This window comes from Neolamprologus brichardi, chromosome 8 (genome assembly GCF_056152115.1).
Source record: "Neolamprologus brichardi isolate AB-2024 chromosome 8, ASM5615211v1, whole genome shotgun sequence".
Lineage (NCBI taxonomy): Eukaryota > Metazoa > Chordata > Actinopteri > Cichliformes > Cichlidae > Neolamprologus > Neolamprologus brichardi.
Genome location: NC_142111.1, coordinates 11,786,310 through 11,808,320, shown reverse-complemented (window position 1 = coordinate 11,808,320; position 22,011 = coordinate 11,786,310). Strand labels below are relative to the sequence as shown.

Genomic DNA, 22,011 nt, shown 5'->3' with positions numbered 1-22,011 from the left:
TATGTTTAAAAGGAGCAGATCACAGTAATGCAAAAAGGAAAGGAAAGGGAAAAGAAGTTTAATGAGACTGAACAACATCTAAGACTGCCTAAAGAAATTCAAGTGTTTGTACTAATCAAGTAGATGAACAATAGATAATTGTGTCATCTGCATAAAATGAGAATTCGAAAGAAACCTAGATTTGACCTTTGGTTTCTTTTCTTACATAACTTGTAACACCAGGTAGCCCTACAAGTACATTCCAGACAGGCCTGACACTGTCTGGAATGTATTTGCTCACTCTGCACTTTGATGTTGTGCCAAGAATTAGACAAGAGAAGGAACCTTTTTTTGTATAGTGCAGCCACGTAAAACAGGCATACATCTGTCACTTCTAAGAATTTCTCTACAAGGACATACAAGGACAAGGATAATGATCTAATAAGAAAAAAATCTCTGAAATTATTTAAATAATCCAAATATCAATACTTTGGTCTCATTTGTCCAAAAGACATACCACATGAATTGTGGCATGCTTTTTTAACCAAACTCTCAGCAACAAATTCTTTTGTTCTCCTATTAAAAATAAATGTATTATACTGCATAAAAACTTGATCAAATAGAAAACAATAATGCAGACATAAAAATATGGCCCATATTTGCAGTGTAACGGAACAAAAAAAAAGTATTAATGTGTTCTCAATATGACCCCTGATAGACAACATCACAGAAAATCCGACTACAATGTAAAAGATTTACTAAGCGCTTTTAAAACTAAAGCAATGAAGATGAGATGTTATCTGCTTACTTACTGCAATAAAACCCGAGTGAAAGCAGTGTGACTTTTTCAACATGCAGGCTGTTTTGTAAGCAAAACTGATTTCATAAGTTCTGGGAAGTACCTCGTAACACAGGTGGGGCACGAGGAGGTTTAACTGTACTTCCTTGTGCTAAAGTATCCACAACCCAGTTGAGGACAGTTGAGTAATGCTCCATCTGAGAAGAAAGAGCAGAATATCAGAATATCATAAAAGTCCAGAATAGAATAGAGTTATTCTTAAATCTAAATGAAAACCAAGTGAGAAAAGGATGACTTATTTTTTATTGATATCAATAATGAATAATGGCAGAGATATATGTGTTCAAGCTTTCTGTTCATTGCATGTCTTGTCTTTGTGTCTATAACAAAACACAAAACAGATTGAAATAATCTGTTTAATTTCAGTATTTATATCAAATAAATATTATGTAGTCCCATTTGAGCATTAACATAAAGTACTATTTTAATAATTGGAAAGCTCAGAGAGTAAAAATGTTTTTGTGCTAAAAGGTGTTTTGTCTCCTACTGGAGAAAATCATCTTGAATAAGGAAACTGCATCATCAAAGACACACATGAGGGCAGCAAAGCCTAGCTTAGCTTAGTTCAAAGACAGATAAAATAGAGACTGCTTGCCTGGCTCCATCTAGTGACCAAAATCCACCTACCAGCCCTACTAAAACTCACCTTTCATTTCTACAAGACCAAAATTTGTCACTTTCTAACACTCTAACTAATGTGCAACCAAAACTATTGGCTGTTTTTTTCTCCAAAATATTAAATACGCATTACTTACCATCACCCACATTATCTCTGACCTCAGCCAGCAAACAACTTTACATAAACCCAACTTAAACTGCCTTTCTGCTTTATAGTAGGTGTTTTCCCCCATGTTCCATCTTTCTGTCATTATACTCTCTAATCTCTATATAAAATACTTTGACTGTGCAGACATGCATTTCTACATTTGTATGAGGAATGAGTCAAAGGGTATTAAATGACAAAGTGAGAGCTTCAGAAAAATGCTTCTGTTTTACCTGAGCCTGTAGTCTGTGTTCAAACTCTTTGCTTTCAGTCAGACGTTTAAGCACATCATCTACCCTATATCAAAAAAATAAACATTCTTCAGAATGATGGAGTCACAATTTCATTTTGCTGCTATAGTGGAGCAGGATGCTTTGCTCACTTGGCAGACATCCGTTTGAGCCTTTCTGAGTCGCTGCTTTTCTGGATCTTGTTTCGAGCAGTCAGGAAGTCTTCCTTCTGAATCGTTTCCCACGTTGATAATCTGTTCGCTGCCTTTGCTTCCAAGTCTAACACTGATAGAAAAGACAAAGGTTTGAATTGATTACCTTTCAACTCACTGTTTGTTTACATCGGTGCTAAGCTGAGGTCAGTTTGCAAATAAACAAACAGCCCATTCTCATTTAGACATTGCAATTTTTAGTGAGTAACTTAGTTATAACATGGCAGCAACTGATCAAAAAACCCCATAAAAACTCATTTGTGAACAACAACAACTGGAAGATATTTACCAAGTATCCAATTCCAATCAACTGTGGCTTTCTCACCTGTTACACTTATTATTTCAATATAATAAAGCAATAACTTTATTAAATTAATACATTTATTGTATTATTGTGAACTAAGACTCCTGATCCAATACTGACCAAAGTGGTGGATCTTTACAGAGGGCACTTTGTGGATGATCCTCTTGATAAAGACTTTGATGTGTGAGAGGATAATGAAAGGCGGAGCCAAAGAAGGACGGGAGTGGTACTCAACAATCAGGTTGTAACGCTGGAACTTCCAGTAGGTGTCACTGTCTTCCTGCACTTCAGAGAAAGTGTAGCTGTGTGGATACAAGCAGATCAGAGCCACTGAGTCAAGTCAAACCATTCACAGTTTGTGAATGCAGCCAGAGAAACATAATGACAGACTGGTTCTTTACCTAAACATGGCAATAAGCAGGTTGATGAGCAGGATGTTGGTGACGAGGAGATATACGACTAGCAGAATCACTACCAGCCAGTTACTATCCTGATTTCTACACGGCTCTTCTCCACTCTCAATCAAAGTCACATTGTCTGTGCAGTTTAGTTCCCGGCCCACTGTCACAAAATAGAGATAAAAGGAGAAAGGTTAAAATAAGGGTTACAATTATAAAAAAAAAACTCAATTTCTAATTGCTGTGATGAATTTTAAAAAGCTGCAGTAGAAAAAAAGCAGCATTTTAAAACTGATTTCAGTGTAATAACAATTTTCTTATTTTCATGCAAATTGCACAAACACTTGTACCATCCATCTCTTCCTCGATGGAAGAGCCGTATCCAAAGATGTGCAAGTATGGCATGTAGAAAACTCTCAGAAAAATGCGATTTGGATTTGGATCGTAGGTGTAGATCAGAGCCTGATTGGCAACTCCGTACGCCAAGACCCACACGCCCAGGAAGAAGAGGAAGAAGAAGACATCCTTCATCTGAACAAGAGGAGGAAATTGTCATGTTGTTGCTCACATTGTATTATTAAACACATATTCCTGGTATATTGCCAACTGATGGTAACTTTCTCACCATATTTCCTACAATGATGAGTTTTGGTCCCAGCTGCTTGTGAATGGCAAAAATGTGAATGAGGCGAAGGGTGAAGACCATGTAGTCCAAACACAGGACATCTCGGCCAAATTCATGTGACCAGTGGAACATCCTGAAATATAAGCACAGCATCACTGAATCAATGAGACAGCAGCAGCACCTGGTGGCAAACCTGTAAATTAACCAGTGACATTTGGTTGTTAACTGAGGAAATGTTTTAAATTTAAGTGACTAAAAACTAAGTATTAAAAAAATTATTTGAGACACACTTAAGAAGCCAAACAAGTACCACAAAACAAATACTGTGATTTCTTAAATGTTACAATCATGCAATGACAAACTAAACTGTTTGTAGTGTTGTGGAAAGTTTTTGATGGGCAATCTAAGATTAAGATATCATTTTTATATCTTGTCCATACCTGCAAATCAGTCCGACAATGAACAGGCTGATGGCAGTGAGGTCACATTTATTCCACACATCCTGAATGTAGAGTCTGAAACTTTGACTCCAGGTCGTCCCCAAAAAAAGCGTCTTGAAGAAGACGAAAAAAAAATAAACTTAACAGATCGTCAGAAAACAAAAACTACAATAATAAAAACTATCAACATACTTTAGTATGATAATAGTGTTTATGTACCTGCCTATGCATGCACCTTGAAGCTTATTAATTTTGTTTATTTATTTTTGTGTCCATCTTCAATTTAATGCTTGTGTTCCAATGACACACATATTGTCTCTTTCTACTATGTGCAATTAAAAAAAAGATTTCAATTAAGTGCATATTGCTGCATTCAGTTGTTCACTTCACATTTTATACAGTTAAACATTTTGGCAAACAAAGTAAGAAAGTAAGTTCTAAGTAAGATGTTTCTCTTCACTCACCTGTCGGATCTCCTCACAAACGAGGGTAAATACCCAGAAGTACAACACACACTCAGTGGCAGCTGGACCTGAGGGGGGTGGAGGCTTGAAATCCACCAACAACACGTAGGCGAAAAGCAAGAGAAACAGGAAGTACATCAGGACGTTGCCCAGAAAAGAGGTGACCGGTGCAAACCAGAACTGACGCCAGCGTGACACTATGAATGGACGCTGTGGTGGTCGTTGGGGTACGCCTGTATCAAAGATTAGAAACACAAATAAGCAGGTGACTAAAAATGACAGCATCTGCAGCAAGAATCAGATGACTCTTTAAACAGGACTCACCTTTAATGGCATCACTCTTTTGACCTTCTGAGTCAACTTCACTGAGATATTAAAAAAACATTTTAAAGTAAAAGTAAAAGTAGACTAATGCAAATAAATAACAAACTGATGTTTTACAGATTAATACTGAAGAGTGCAGATGGAAATATTACCGCTGCTTGATGTCAGAGAAAGAGAAGACAGTGGTCCCATAGAGACTGTCAGTGTCCAGCTCATCCTCAAAAGGCATCCTCTCCTCCTCTTGCTGATCGTATTGATTCCTGCGGGGAAAAAAGTGGCAAATGTTTAAAAAAATATTAAAAAATAACTTACAAACCTTAAATTAAAAATTTTACCTGAAAGAGATGAGGGTGGTGTAGCAGAGGATGGGGCAGAAGAACGCGAGCAGAAGCTTCCAGATCTCTGTGTTCCTCTTCATATCACCCCACCAGATCTGGGACAGCAGAGACTGGAAGAGCACAGAAAAGCAGTCCTTGTCCATCAACAGCAGCTCACCGGCTCAACATGAAGTGTTGTGTTATTTTACAAATATCATGCTATATTTCCTTTGTAAAACTCATCTGCTATTTGAAATCATGACAACAACATGAATTAAAGATATGACACACCTGTACACCATCATTACTGAAGAAACGCCGTGCATCAGCACTCACACCCATCTGAAGACAGGTGCTGTGACCCCAGACAGGAGACTTTCTAATCAGCAGGCTGAAAGAGCGGTTTTCATCACTGCGATAGCAAGAGCTGAAAATATCTGAGGTAAAGTGGACACAAGACACATGACAAAGAGTTAGATATGTAACAAAATAATAACAAACCTAAGCTGTTAAAAGGAAAATTCAAAGGGCTCTTTGTGAAATGGTTTTGAAATATCTAATTATTATAGCATCAACAGTAGCAGACAGTTGTAGTTATTGTCTCACCATGAGCCAGGTTCTCAAACTTCTGGGCCAGTTCTTTCATGGAGAGTTTGGTTTCAGTCTCATCCTCCCGTTTGGACAGTTCTCTGAGTATCTTACAGCCACCAAGAGCACTCAGGACTGCCTCTCCTGCCTGGAAAGCAAGCAATTATATATTTTCTTAGAGGAACACTTTGAAAACTCATTAGATTTCAATAGGGAAAAAATCATATCTGTATTGATGTGGACTGTGTTAGGAATGAAAGGATGCCAAAATGTTTGATGGAAATTAAAATGATTAACTGAATTTAAAGAAAATGTGTCCAGGGAGACAGGATCCTAGGTTAGCATGGGGACCACTCAGTGGTATCAATTCCTTCATCCTCGAGTAACTGCCAGTTTATAATCACCATATTATCCACTGCACCAGCATAACATCTGATAATGAGTCCAAGGATATCATCCCGATACCTAAAGGTAGTAGGGCTGCCACGATTAGTCAACTAGTCATGATTACGCCAACTATCAAAATCGTTGACGACTTATTAAATAGTCAACGCGTCGTTTGAAGCTTTGCAAGATCCTGAAAGACGCAGGAATAAGTAGGATTCAAGAGTGTAAGCTGCCGTTACACCCCAAAGAAGAAGAAGAAGCAGTCCCCAAGATCGTAGCTGTGTCCAAATTCAGGGTCCACATCCTTCAGAGGCCGCATTTGTAGGCTTACGATTACGTTACAGCGGTGTGATGAAGGCTGTCCAAATTCAAAGACGCTTCCAAATGCGGCCAAAAAATGTGTCCTTCATTTCCCCAGATTTGAAGGTGTCACTACCCGATCTGTAGCAGAAGGGAATCAGGTCAGGTGTATCCTTCATGGCCAGCATATCCCAGAATTCATAGCGCGGCCCAGTTTCCAACAATGGCGGCAGCTACTTAGTTTAAATATTACCCTAATTATTCTTTCTGGGTCACAAAATAAACTTTTAAGATATTTTCAGTCGAGAATGTGCAAACTTCAAATATCTGCTCAGTTTATGAAGACATCACATATTTGCAAAAGTGTTCCGACGTTTTCAGAGACGTCTGTTACCCACCAGCTTGATAGCTAGCCGGGGTTCAAGGCTCACTAGAGCCGGTGAGAACAGCGAAGTCTTGGCAAATCGTTTTCAGACCCCCGCGATCTTTGGCTACTCAGGTTAAACATGATATATAAGTCACTTAGATAATTTAAAAATGTTATTGTTTGGCTTTTTTCAGTGTTTTATTTGTTCCTGAGTAAATCGGTTTGGCTGAGATTAGTTAAGTTATAGTTTTCACACAGCTGAATAAACATCAAACAGAGAACTGATTAAACAGAAGTATGAGATGGTCGTGAATTTACTCCAATGTCCTGTTATATTTTAGGGAGCAGACGTCTGAGTTTATTAAACGCCACCAAGAGAATCTGCAAATTTCATTAAAATTTAAGAAATTATCAACTTGTCTTTATTTTTAGTTAGCACATACCTTAAAACTTCAAGCTGTGAGCTAATGATAGTTATATAAGAGCAGATGCATGTTGTTGCAATAAGCTGTACGTTTCACGTCCAATGGATGCATGATCTGATTAGTCGACTAATCGCAAAAATAATCGGTGACTAGTCGACTATCAAAATAATCATTTGTGGCAGTCCTAAAAGGTAGTAAGTGCAGTAAGTGCTGAATATATCGACTAACGACGATGGCTCAGATCGTTTTTACAAGGGCGATTTATTTATTTATTTGCCCATGAGTAAGTTTGCTAACAATGATGGAGCTAATGGAAGCAGTCAACAGAAAAATATAATAATAATAGCGCTGTTTTAACAGCCCCCTCTTTCATCTGCGAGCAAATGCATCTTCCTTAGTGTGCGCCCCAATTCAGAGATTCATTTACTCAAACTCATAACCAAAAGAAAAGCAGTAGCCAATGTTCAGAAAATAAAAAAAAACATTTGGATGGTGGACACGTACATGCTCATGCAAGTTAGTTGTATTTGAGTCCTTTGCTCGCACTATGTCTGCACAAGCAGCACATCGCTTTGGTTACATCCTTAGGTTTACTTCTTTCATCCGGAGTCAAGCCAAAGAAATCCCAAATTGGCGACTTTATATTTTTTTTAGCAATTAGTTTGTCCATGTTTGGACTTCTTCTGTGTTGTAATCACGCAAATCAGTCCGTGCATGACTACATTGCTCCGCCCATCAAAAAGTCTGTGCATGCGCGAATATATTGCACACTGTCGATTATTTGATTGACAACTGTAGGTTGGAAATTTTTTACATAACGCCCAACCCTACTGCCTAGCCTGTAGAGGTTTGTGCATCCCTCCATAAATATGACTCCTTAGACCACCTGCTCTCATCTGTGAAAAGCAGGGCACCAGTGGTATTCTATGGCAAAAGCCATGTTGCCAACCAAGAGTGCTGGAGTATGTTGGAGCCACCCTCGTGAAGTTTGTGGTCAGCTGGAGGTCATTTAGGGCCCCAAAACAGCCTCAAAGCATAATGTTTCCTCCTCTCTGCTCGACTGTGGTTATTAGTGGTGCAACGGATCAAAAATCTCACGGTTCGGATAGAATCACGGTTTTAAGTCACGGATCGGATCAATTTTCGGATCAGCAAAAATAGAAAAAAAAAGACAAAAATTCGACTCACCATTTACTTATTCAAGTACTTTTTGCCTGTTAAAAAACATTCAACAGAAGACTCATTCCACACACTTATATAAAAACAAATTAAGGTGCAATATGGACATTGTGGACCATGCTGGGCATCCTCTCCGTCCGCTGCACACGGACATAAACAACCAGAGGAGTCTGTTCAGTGAGAGGTTGCTTCTCCCAAAGTCAAGGACCAGCAGACTTAAAAAGTCCTTTGTCCCACACACCATTAAACTGTTTAACTACTCGCTGGAGGGGAGAGGGAGGGGAAACGGGGACAAAGGACGGGGGAACTAGCAAGCTGTAGTGCCTTTTCACTGTGCAATAGTTTTTGTTAATATCCAACGGTGTAATAGACTCACAATACTTGAAATATGCCGCTCCCTTGTATTCTTATTCCTATTTATTCTATTTATCCCTTTTGTATACTCTGTATTTATATATGTGTATATATGGTATATTTCTGCTCATATTCTGCAACTTCTGTCGGTGCTGTGCTACTGGAAACTGAATTTTCCGGAGGAATCCACCCGAGGGATAAATAAAGTTTCATCTAATCTAATGTAATCTATAGGGCAGTACAGGGCTTTGTATCTACCACTCCGCTGTGATATAATGAGCGGTCACGGTCACGTGGCTTTCCGTTGCCCTGGAGGTCCACCCATTTGTAGTTAGGGCAACAGAAGATGCCTGGGACAGTTCAGCCATAACTTTAAACTTTTCCTGCTCATACATGCTTGGAACGATCTTGTCACACTGAAGTGGACGCGCAACGGGATATCATAGCGTGGATCAACACGTTCATCACAGTTTAAACCCCTTGTTTTGCACAACGGAATACGGCCTCCCATCTGCAGCTAAACACCCCAATAGCTTTTGTAATAGCTTTAGCCCGGTCGGATTGGGCAGCAAAGGGCTGCTTAAATGCCGCAAACTCCTCCACTTGGACTGCTAGCACTGGCCATAACTACTGATTGATAGACCCACCACGCCACCATACACATACTTGTCTTTTCTTTTTTGAATCTTCGGATCACGTGCGTACTGAACCGTGGAGTGGGATCGGTTCGGTTTTCGGATCAACCGTGATCCGTTAAACCACTAGTAATTATGGTGTTCTTTGGGCAATAAACAGCATTTTTCTTCCTCGAAACAAAGCTCAAATCAGATGGCTTTTGGTTTTATCTGACCGCAGCACTTTCTTCCAAGCCTTCTCTGAATCATTTAGATGTTCCCTGGTAAATTAATATAGGTCTATACAGCACCTTATTGAGCTGGAACCTTCCAGGTGCTGCAAGAGTTCAATCCATAATAGCCTAGCATCTTTTCAATAGTGTTATTGGTGATTGTAATCCGAACTGGCTTCACATTATTAACAAGCTCCTCCTGTGTAGTTTTAGGCTTTTCATGATCATCTTCAACCCATAGGGTAGATTTTGCATGGAGCCACAGACCAAGGACACAGACCAACCATTTTGTTTCTTTGTTTTTTTTAAAAAAAATAATGGCACCAACAGGTGTTACTATCCAGTCTTTAAGTCTGACGTCATTAGCCGTGCCTGATCCCAAACTCTGTTGCAGGTCCCTAAGTCCAACGATCACTGCGGCATCACTGAGAGTTAAAAACTGTCTAAATCCTTTCATCTTTAATAGAATGATCAGTGTTGCTGCTTTACCAGGTGTAACAATTAAGTTTAACATCCAGGCATCCACAAAAACATAATTTATGAAATTTAATGGAGTTAGAAGTTAGCTCGCTAGTTTCCATCTAAATATAATATACGAGGTTCTGACTGAGGGATTTCTGAAAGAAATTAAGACGTACATCTCTGTTATCATTTCCGACATAAATGAAGACAGGAAAGTAAACACCAGTGATATTTGTAGGGTTTCTGAAGTTTGGCTAGCTATATATAATGATGTGCTACGTGAACGCTAGCGACACAGCTATGTTAGTATATATAAACAGTGAAGTTGGAGAATGAACGCTAACTTTTTTCCACTCAATAAAAGTTAACGTTAGGGTTCCCGAAGGTTCGGGACAAATTTTATTTTATTACCGCTAATAATTTTAAAGCTCAGTTTTTAAAACCTCAAGATCTAATTACAGCCCAGCCCATGCAGCAGTATATTGATAACTAACTTGATTATCTCAGTTGTTCTCCTGCCTGAAGTTTGGTCCATTTACAGCATCCTGCCATGTGATTGCATTTGTCCCTAGCCATCGTGAACCCTCATGTTAACTTTTATCGAGTGGAAAAAAGTTAGCGTTCTTCCTCCAGCTTCGCTGGGTTTATGTTATGCTAACATAGCTGTCTAAGTCAGAACATGGTATATCATGTTTAGGTGGAAACTAGCGAGCTAACCTCCTGCTAATTGCTAACTCCGTTAAATTTAATAATTTCTGCTTTAATGGATGTCTGAATGTTAAACTTAATTGTTAAAGCAGCAACACTGATAATTTTATTAAACATGAAAGAATTTAGACAGTTTTTAACTCTCAGTGATGCTGCAGTGTTTGTTTGACTTTGGGACCTGAAGCGGAGTTTGAACCCAGATTACTCCACGAGGCTCCTGACTACAGTAGCCGTAATGTTCTGACAATCCATTAAGTCGCACTAAAACATTTTTGACAGATTTTTGAGCACTGTGTGCCACATAAAATTGGTTCAAGGTCAGTAAGAACAACCAGAATTCATACATAAGGCGCAGTGGATTACAGGGCACACTACCGATTTTTGAGAAAATTAAGGGATTGTAAGTGCGCCTTTTAGCACCAAAAATGCGGTACCCTAAAAAGTAAAGACTGTTAATTTTTTTGGGAAGTGAACAAATTTACAACTTCAGCAGGGGGCTCAAAAATGATTCACCTCAAACAGGGTAAACTCCCTCCTTGGTCTGCTCTGACTGTTATCTTCCGCCACTTTTGAGGATGAACTCTGTTGTTCTGATGATGGTTGTGCAGATGCAATATTTCCCAGCCGTTCCTCTAGGCAGTGCTGTAGTAGCTGATAGAGCAAGGTCCCATCTGGCACAGAGCGATAAAGGCTTTCAAGCTTGCCATAGGTTAAGTAGTCCACAATGTTCAAACCATTTTCAGTGAAAAGCCGAACAAACTGGGGCTTGTCATTGATCAGCGCATCTGTCATTGAGTCTTCCAAATCTTCGTACTGTTTAATTGGAGGAAGGAGATCATGTTTTAAGGCAAGTCAATATTAATAATGCCAAATAATCACATTTAAACTGACTTATCTGTCAAACTTGATATTACACATCTGTTCCCGTCCTCACCTTCCACTGGATGTCGCCATTGAAGAGTTCACTCTTTGCAATGTCAACCCTGTTCCACGTTACTGCTAACTTCAGCTCATCACTATAAGGGTTTGCCTCAACTAATGCGCGCTGCTTACTTGCTAAAAAAGACAAATACAAAAAAATTAAAATTAAGGATAAAAAGGGGTTGCAGCTGTTATGACGGTCTACTTATACATACCTCCCACAAGTGTTTTAAGCAGGACAGTGTCAAAGTCATTTGGACTCTCATGCTCTCCGTGGTACACCGTAATCAAACCTCTATTCTGGTAAATGCTAAAAGCCTGGAAATAGAAGATGGGGAAAAGGAAACAGGAATGTTGGACAACAGTTTCAAGATGACAGGGACAAGATGTAGGAGATGAAGTACATTCCACAGATGTTATAGCACCTGCTTGAAAGCATCTCTCATGTCAGTCAGTTTTATGCACTCTCTGTAACTTTTCTGGCTAATGTTTTCAAAACAGAGCAGAGCAAAACAGACAAACAAACAAAAAAATCTAACCATAAATAACTAACACACATGCCAATATGGGTTACCTCCAGAGTTCAGCACCTGGAGAGTGAAACGGTAGAGATTTCTTCATGTGTGATAATGCTGCCTGCCCATTGCAACTTTTAACCAGACTTTAGGATTGGACTAGGATTTATTATACTTTTTATGTTTTTTTGGCAAGCTGTGAGCTTGGGGAGATTTTGCTTCTTCAGTTGGCAAACAGCTCTGGATTTTTTAAATACAAGTTTTGATATTTATTCTATTTTTGTATTCTTCCCTGGTCATACTGGGGTATGATTTTATTGTTTTTATTCATGTTTGATTAAAAGCAAACAATTTTTAGAACTTTTATAAAAACACACTTTTCTTGATGCTCTAAACCAGCGGTCCCCAATCCCGCTGCTCTAAACCCATTTAGAAGAGTCTTTTTGCTCCACTTTGTCCACAGTTCCTTTCTTTTCACCTATGATGTCACTTTTTTGATTCACATTCAACAATAATAGATTTATCTATTTTCAGCACAACTATACTTACACTATTGCAATTTAGATTGAGGTTATGCAATTATTGACATCATTATATGAGCTGCTTGGTAAGTGGCTCAGTTCTGTTATTACCTCTGGTAGTGGATCAGGAAACAGAGCTGCAAAATGCAAAACTGCCTGTTTCTATTTAATAACATATAAATAACCTATTAAAACTAACTTCAAGACGTGTGGTCATTACCTGGCAATATATCTGGTAGTTTCTGAAGAATAAGCAGAAAACAGAGCTGCACATTACCAAAAACATGTTTCACTTCGCATCACCTCAGTAAGACCGTGTGAAAATAAAAACAAATCACCCTAGGTTGACTTAAACACCTTTATTCTTCCTTTGTTAAAACAGGTTGACTAATATGAATGCAGTGTATAAACTCAAAACACACATTTTACTTAAAAATTAAGATGTGCAAATGTAAACAAATCAACTTGTTAGAGATATTCACCTACTGTTGAAAAAAACCACAAAACCACAAAACAAGAAAACTGCACTAAACACCACAAAAATAATACACAGCAAGCCCAAATTATTAAGTCTTCTCAACAGATATTGATGCTTCTTTCTTATGTGAAACATTTATATACAAAAACACATAAATGTGTCTCATGTCTCAGTGGCTGATAGTCCCCTACAGGCCTCAGTGTGAGCTTGAAGCCATTTACAATGTTTAAGGTGTTTATTGTGTAGGTGCTCACGTTAAACAGATTTTGAATGAAAGCCGAGGAACAAAAAATTTGTCTATTCTTTGTGCCCAAATGGATAATATTACCATTATTCCCCCTAGGTGTTGCCAAAGGCACCGAGTTAATACCTGAAAAAGCTGCACCAATACACAGAAATATAAACAATATTCTATTTACTTGGTGATAACTTCGCTTTTAAGCCTTAAGTTGGCTAGTTATGTATTGGGCTAACGTTTAAAGCTTTGTCTTGAGGGAAGTAACTCCATGCTAAGCAATGTTAGCTAAGTTCACACCATATTCCATAAATCACCATGTCATAACTAAATGCTATATTAGCGCTGCAGTATTGCATCACACTCAGTGCATTCCAATCATTTCACCAGCGCGTTTGATATCTAGCAAAATAATAAAAATCAATTTAAAAATTAACATGTGTAACGTACACGTACTCGAAAATTGCTTACGAGGACTCAGCTATCATGTGACTCGAGAATGCAAACTCAACCATTGTCATTTTCCATCAAATACTCGTTAAAACGGCAACCTCCAGGCATGTTAATTTTACTCATTCTATTTCGCTATCTGATAAGAAAACTATTCAGATACAGCAAAATACATTGAAATTCAAGCACTTTCAAACCCTGAAAAGACAATATTAAAATTCAAGCATTGTAAAGATTTCAAGCACCCGAATGAACCCTGTAGTAGCCAGTTAATAACAACCTTAAGAATAGTAATGACTACCAGAAAACACCTGTGGCAGTTTCTATGTAATAAGCGGCATTTTAATACCATGGTCATGATAGCTGAATAAAAAAAGCATCAGGAAGTCCGAAATGAACTGGAAACACTTGTGCAAAATGTCAATAATTACGTTTAAAAGAGTAATACATATGAATACATTAGATTTGCAGAAAAGTTTAGAAGACCCTCTTTCACGGCACAGTTATTTATTATGTTTATTATGCTTTCATATAAATTTCAGGGAACTATTACTCAACTGTAACCACAGTTGCTACCATGATATTACTTGGATATTAAGTGGTTATTACTTATAATATATGTAATAGTTATTAACAAGGTGTAATACAAAGTGCTACCGAAAATCTTTCCTCCAACTCTTGCAAAGTAAAAGCCTCAGCACTCACCTGTTCAACTAGTTTGTCGGTTTGTACTTCCGAAGGAAAATGCTTCTTAAACCGTTCTGACACTCTGTCTTTAAGATCCACGCTGGGACCCGCCTCACTGTTGCCTTCACCAGAGGACGGCACAGCTGGAGCTGAAGACAGGTTCTCCAAGACATCATTCAGGAAATCAGCCAAGCCTCCTGAGCCAGCCAAAACCAGCCAGGGGATGCAGCTTTTTAAAGAGCGATCCATTCTCTGACAGGCGTTACAAAAACCATGAACGAAATATTTACACAATTTGAATATCAGGTCTCAACATTTTTTGTGATTATCAATCAACATATAAAGCAGAGACTGTACCTTTAGCATGTCTGCATCCCCTGATATCAGCATACAAACAACAGGGATGTCAATGCTGCCACTTCCTTTAAAAAGATACAACAATTTTTAACACGTTCCAATCTTGGTAAAATGTTTTTACTAACTTAATGGGAGTGGCACAGCAACTAACAAAGATACAGATGGCGCACCCTGTGATTTTTTTTTTTACTTGGTTAAACATTGGCAACATAGTGGTTAGCAATGTTGCGTTAAAGTAAGAAGGTCCTGTGTTTGAATCCACCATCTGACTGGAACCTTGTATGTTTGCATGGGTTCTCTCTAGGTGCTCCAGTTTCCTTTCACAGTCCAAAAACATGCAGTTAGTGGGGTTAGGTTAACTGGTGATTTGAAATTGCCCAAAAGTGTGAATGTGAGTCCAAATTGTTCTCTTTGTGGTAGTCCTGCCCTTGTGACAGACTGGTGACCTGTACAGGGTGTACCTGTTACGCCCTGTACAGTAACTAGGATAGGCTCATAAATAGTCAACCACTCGCAAAATAAGTATTATAATTCTTAATATAATATTTTATTTTATAGTGCCATCTCTCACCTAATATGCCTGTGCGCTGATGGGAAATGTATTCCTCCAGTCTGGCTCTGAAACCCATCTCTCCTCCTCTGCGGCCCACACTCCCATCATCCACCAGCAGGAAGGCCTGGTAGTTGTTGTCCAGTGAGCAGGAGTCCCGTGATATGTTTTGGACATAGTACCTTGCAGGAAAGCTTCCCTGCAAAAGAAGAAAACCAGTTATTCCAGTGTTTCTTCCTGGCCTTGATCAGTTCCCACGGTGTCTTAAAGGCCTGAAACTTGCACATCCTTTTGGTGTGTTTTTATTGGAGATGCAAAGTTTGGTCCCGAGATTATCCAGATGAATCACAATTAGCATACATTTACCTCACCTTGAGCACTCAAAGATTAGGTCCACATAGTCTTATTAATTTGAAATTAGTGCCCATGAAATATAAGCATTATATGATTCTGGACAGCTAATATTAAAACATTCAAAAAGACAAATATAATCAAATCTTTAAGCAAGATTTACAGTAAAAGATTGTATAGTAAAAGTTAACACGATATTCTTAATGCTTTGAGAAATGTGTAAACTGTACTACCTGAGGGTTGACCAGCTGCTCTCGTTTTTCCACTATGCCCCACGGAGCAATCCCCAACGCTACCACCTTATTGAGAGAGACTGAAGATGCCGCAGCTGCATGATCTCTCACTGCCTGTCCAACACACCGACCAAGCCTTTCGCGCAGACCTGTAGTTAATATCCATGCACCTGGGTGGAACAGATTAAAAATCGGTGTGAGAAAGCATTAGTCACTGCTTGGATTTGGGGTCAAAGATATAATAAAGAGAAGTCATTCTGATAGTGGTAAGCCCTTTCATCATTTCCTCCTTCAGCTGGTTACTCTAGTTTAAGTAACAAATGGGGGACAGAATGAAAAGCACTGGCTAGGTCCAGGAAGAAGACATGGAGGTCTTTTCCTTCCCTTTTAGCAGACTGGGTTTGATGCTATACGATCAGACTTGGTCTATGTGTGTTCTAATCATCCCCCAAACCCTGGTACACCGGCCTTCTGCACTGACATGTCAGTCAGACTGTTGAGAATGTTTGAGGCATCTTTTCCCTTGGATATCATCACACCCCCTACATGTTGCAATGTTTTTGGGAGGATTCACTTTGTCCAGACCAGTTTCATTTATTTTCAGAGAAATGTTTTTTACATAGCAACCATGGACGTCCATTGGAGGTGACCGATGTTTTCTTTTTTCTTGGCTGTTTTGTCCTAAACTTTGTGCTCAATAAGAGTAGATCAGATCAGATCACCCTATCTATCTAGTTTCTTCTCCACTGTTATTCTGAGATTTCCCACAATTTTGGTCAGGTCTGCGCTGACTGATGCCCATTCTTTATTATTACAGGATTTTGGCCACTCCACTTGGTGTTGGTAATCTTGGATGCTCTTTTCCAAAGTTAAATTCTGCTGCTGAGTTTCATTTCTATTATTTGACCATGTCAGGTAAAGATCAGGACTTGGCCTTGTTTATTTCAAAAACTTCATCCACCTTTTACGTATTTTGAGGCTTGATGTTGATATATCCTTATTCTGTAAACATAAGCATGTTTGAACTACAGCTGAAGTTGTTAGCATAGCGACTGACCTTCTGAGACTACATTTTTTCACCCTCAAACCACCATGAGTATGTTCAAGAAAGACCTGGCAGCATCATTTGTTAGATAGATATGTCTACTGTTTTGAGAGAGGGACTGACAGTGTTAATTTTTATTAGACCTGCCACTGTGCTAGTATTCATGGCCCTGCATCTGAAGTCTCTGGTTGTGTTGTTCTGAACTCTATTGTAAATGTTTAAAACATAGAACAACAAGAGGCAAAATAAAAACATGAACCATCATTCAAAAAAAAAAACAAGCTCATAATTCTCCTTTATTGGCTTCTCTTCATTGGCTTCCTATTAAATCCAGTTGTTGTGATTTGGCACTATCTAAATGAAATTGAATTGAACTGAATAGTTGGTACTTCAATGTATGACTATATCAAGACAGCCTATATAGTTTTATAGTCTTAAAAATAAAGGAAGTTCACTGAAGACACATTTTTAGATTGTTTTTTATTTTTTTTAAATGTCATTGAGAAAATTATGACAGCTTCTGCTAAGCAAACAGCACACACATATTCTAGACACATGGTGAACATCACACATGAGTTTGTCAGGAAGACTGTCATAGTAGCATTTGATGTGATGATTTTCATCTATCCTTGCCTAATGTTTTTACCTGTGCTTTGTGATGCTTTCACCAGTCCCTGTCTGAGGATCTCCCGTACCCAGGTCTTTATCTGTGTCCTGCTATTTCCACCCACAACAGAAACAACCAGGTTGGGTGGAGGAAGACCCCAATGGGTTGTCAATATGTTGTACACAAAAAAAGGCTCAGTGCTCCATGACAGACGCAGAAACTAAGTTTAGAGATTTGACAGATTAAGAGGAACAAGCACATGTCAGCAATGCACAGGATTTAAGAAGTAATGAAAGTAATAAAAGTAATGAACAAAGGATGCTCAAATAAATATGACATCTGATCAGTGTTTGGTCATTTGCACACCACAACTCAGGGTTTGTCTGGATATTTATTTCAATCACCTTTACAGGCATTGCTTTTTAGAACATGCAAACATATTCAAATACTTTAAGGCTCTAGGGCAGGGGTGGCCAACTCCAGGTATCGAGAGCCGGTGACCTGAAGGTTTTAGATGTGACCTTGATCCAACACAGCTGATTTAAATGACTAAATTATCTCCTCAACACTTCTTGAAGTTCTTCAGAGGCCTGCTAATGATCTAATCATTTGATTCAGTTGTGTTGACCCAGGGTGCTATCTAAAACAGGACACCGGCTCTCGACGCCTGGAGTTGCCCACCCCTGCTCTAGAGATAAAGAATTGTGCAAAAAAAAGAAAAAGAAATCCACCCACATGGCTGTGCCTCTTGCTGGCCCCTGCAAATTGCACCTCTCCAAATGCATCAGTTGGTTGTTCAGAGGAGTGCTGCATGCTTTCCCAGTGGTTCACAATTGCAGTGCTGAAATAGTCTCCAAGAGCCACAGAGGCATGGTCATTTCTCGCAGCCCCACACTGACACAATGCACCATTACTGAGAGATGTAGAGGGATAAAAACATCACTGTGAGAGCTGACTCAAAATACAGACATGTCACTATCAAAAGACAGAGGTCACAGTACCTGACAGAATCTTCTACAAAGGTGCTGCACACTCTCTTTTTGATGGTTTTGGGGATCCAACTCTGAAAGCAGTTTTTTTTTAACAGTGATCAATAATGGTTAGGGAATTAGGGATCATTGACCCTTGATGCTCATTGATCAATAAAAACAAACATCTACATCTATATCTAGCTGTGTTACGAAGGAGATTAAGAAAAACTGTAAAGCTGGGTTTAACTCCCACCAGTTGCACGCTTGCACAGATGTTGCATGACAGGTTTTTCCAAGACGTTTGGCAGTGGGTCACTGCCGTTACTTGGAACTTCAAGCAGAGAAACTTCCATGTACAGTTTTAACTTCAACTCAATAAAAAAGAAAAAACAACTTTAACCCTTTAACCCATGTGTCATACAGGGCACCTGGACTTATTTGGTAATTTTGTCTGTAAAATGGTCAGAAATCATACTATAAGTGAATGCTTTTCGGTTCAGAATAACCTCAGCTTTCAATATATATTATAATATAATATATACAGAAATATATATATACATATATATAAAATAAAATGATCAGTGTAGTTGCTGTACCAGGTGTAACAATTTGGTCTAACATCCAGGCATCCTTGATAACAGAATTTATGGAATTTAACGGAGTTTGAAGTTAGCCCGCTAGATTCCATCTAAAGATGATATACCACGTTCTGACTGAGGGATTTCTGAAAAATTAAAACATACAGCTCTGCTATAGCTTTCGTACGGAAGAGGATTAGGGCCACTGGGAAAAAAAATCTGAGAAAAAAGTCAGAATTCTGACTTTTTTCTCAGAATTCAGGAAAAGAAGAAAAAAAAAAAGACATGCCCACTTTTTTTTTCCAGTGGCCCTAATCCTCTTCCGTACTTTCGACATAAATAAAGACAGAAAACTAAACAGTAGCGCCGTTTGTAGAGTTATTGAAGTTGGGCTACCGATGCACGCTATTTTTTCCAAGTACCGTCTCTCGGCGTCTGGGCACCATCGGTCGCGATACAGCCCTTTGTCTTTTGCGTTGGTTTTAAGCATGGTTCTGACAGTCCTGCTTCCAACACAGTGTGTTTGTTTTGATTTGTGGCCTTCTGTCATGGCGCCGCGATCCCACAATGCACTGTGGCGTGACGTCAACTCCAAAGCCCTATATAATAATGTGCTACGTGGTAGCTAGCTACAGAGATATGGTTAGCATGATATAAACACAGCACAGCGAAGCTGGAAGATGAACGCTAACTTTTTTCCACTCGAAAAAAGTTAACCCGACGGTTCCCAATGGCAAGGGACAAATGCAATTGCATGGCAGGATCCTGTAAACGGATCAAACTTAAGTCTGGAGAACAACTGAGATAACCTATCCACAATACGAGGTTACACATTAATTTACTGCTGAATGGGCTGGGCTGTAGGTAGATTGTAAGGTTTTAAAAACTGAGCTGAAAATGTAAAATGGGTTGGCAGCCGTGGTAAATGGGTTAAGGTAACTGTGAGTTTTTTGTTGTTCTATTTTGAGGTTTTGAGGTCATTTTTTTGCCAACATGCCACCATGATATCACAACAACAGCTGGAACGATTTTAAATAGTGATGGGTCGTTCGCGAACAAAATGGCTCTTAGAGCCGGGTCTTTGAAGTGAACAACTCGAGCCGGGTCTTTATTGGGAGCCGTGAGGTTTTTTTTTTTCCTTTCTCTCACCCTCTCTCTCGCCCTTTTTTCCGCTAAACTCCGTGCGCTGCCTGTACTTTGCGCTGGGCAGAAGGGGGAGGGGCGTTAGTTACACTGGCAGTAGCACAGGAACAGAGCCAGAGAGAAAGAGAGCCAGGGGCAACAACGTCACATTAGAAAGGTATAGTAATCATCCACTATTTTCAGTTGCAGATGATAAAGGATTCAGAGATCATACAGGCCCATATGACAGAGAATGTGCATCTTCTTTTTGTTTTAATATTTTAATTTATATTTAATTGTGGTGTGGTTTGCAGTGTTTTGTGTTGTTTCACGTTAAATTTGTTTAAAAGGAAAAAGCTGAAAATTTAAATAGTTAAAAGTTTAAAATGTAAATAGTTGTTTTTTTGTATTATATTTATTTATTACATTTTATGTGGAGTGAATAAATAAAGTATATTTATGGTGGCCCTTAGAGACAAAGCACGTACAAACTCCAAAACACGTACAAACTCCTAAGCATGTACAAACTCAGAATCACGTACAAAAGACAACAGAAGTGCTCCAGGATGCTAGGGAGCAGTGTTGAGCTTTTGTTACCTAGTGGCTACACAAGCCAGGAAGTATCAACAACCGGATTTGGTGTGTGTTAGTAACAGGTAAATGAACTTTTTTTTTTTTTTTAATTATTTGAGTGCTTATCTTATGTAACAATATACACATGCTTTCAATTGTGTAATTTAAGTGATCTGGGTAGCTCTGTTTTGGAAGTTCAGTAAACGCTAGAAATGTGTTTTGGAGTTTGTACGTGCTTTTTGGAGTTTGTATATGCTTTAGAGTTTGTACGTGCTTTGTCTCTAGGGGCTATATAAACATCTATAAATAAAACCACTTTTTTTTACATTAGTAATTCCTTTTCTGCATAATTTTATATTATTGTTAATGATTAAATAATTAAAGCAACAAAACAACCTGAAGAACCGGTTCGGAGCTGAAAGAGCCGGCTCTTTTTAGTGATCCGAGACGAAAGAGCCGGATCTCTAAAAAGAGCCAGAAATCCCATCACTAATTTTAAGGAAAGCTGACCCACCTGGCTCTTCTTGTTTTCACAGGTATTGTCTGTGTTGTCGCCTCCTCCCCCTTCTCTACCTCCTTCTTCTGGTCCTGTGTTTTTCATGTTTCCTGTTCTGTCATTCTCAGTGAGAAATTTGTGCAGAAGAACTAAAACATTTTCTTTCTGACTATTGCCCCACTATTGAAACCCTATCCCCTGCCTCTGCCGTCTCTCAGTGTGCACAAAGAAAACTAGGTGCAGCCAGCACACAGGTAAGGGTGTGGCTACACAGATATATTCCCTCCTAACTATGAAAACAGGAAGAGCCAGTCAGTAGAACAAACTCCACAGCCTTGGAGTCTGAGCTGGGTCTGAGTCTGAGCTGCAATATTTTTTGCAATACTTCCTCATCCCCTTATCACTCAGTGGTATCTGATGGGGTGAAAGGGACCTTCAGTAACACATTTAAAAACCACTGAAGCTTGTGTTCTCTGAATGTTACTGGAGCTCAAAAATACAATGCATTCTGTAGAGAGCCTATGTGTCTGCGCTGTGCTCACTGAAAAAGCCAGATGATTTTTATCCTTCACTGTGTTGTCTTCGTAGCGCTTGTTAAAAATAACACAGCATCCACTTATCTCTTGCGAGCTAGCGCCCCAAACATTTTATTAAAAGACCAGTCTTCTTTTATGTGCTCCCCTGGAGGCATTCATGAGCTTTCTTAAATACAGTGCCCCCTGCTGGTAAACCTTATCATTACATTAACATCTACATATCAACACATTCACCAATGCCTTTTCTGTATTG

General features: G+C 39.0%; 1 protein-coding gene across 1 annotated transcript; it reads right to left on the bottom strand.

The window, feature by feature from the left end:
• Positions 1-783: 783 nt before the first annotated feature.
• LOC102795039 (transient receptor potential cation channel subfamily M member 4-like) lies at positions 784-21,493 on the bottom strand. Its single transcript, XM_087845180.1, has 25 exons — positions 21,241-21,493; positions 18,484-18,545; positions 18,218-18,395; positions 17,522-17,702; positions 15,831-16,000; positions 15,268-15,445; positions 14,697-14,761; positions 14,358-14,591; positions 11,669-11,771; positions 11,467-11,588; positions 11,046-11,345; positions 5,522-5,651; positions 5,207-5,352; positions 4,934-5,046; positions 4,751-4,858; positions 4,599-4,639; positions 4,275-4,507; positions 3,811-3,923; positions 3,371-3,503; positions 3,096-3,276; positions 2,749-2,908; positions 2,468-2,649; positions 1,984-2,116; positions 1,835-1,898; positions 784-975 (listed from the first exon to the last, which is right to left on the bottom strand). Exons 1-25 carry the CDS (start codon positions 21,325-21,327, stop codon positions 862-864), a joined length of 3,531 nt encoding a protein of 1,176 aa, XP_087701306.1. The 5' UTR covers positions 21,328-21,493; the 3' UTR covers positions 784-861.
• Positions 21,494-22,011: the final 518 nt, after the last annotated feature.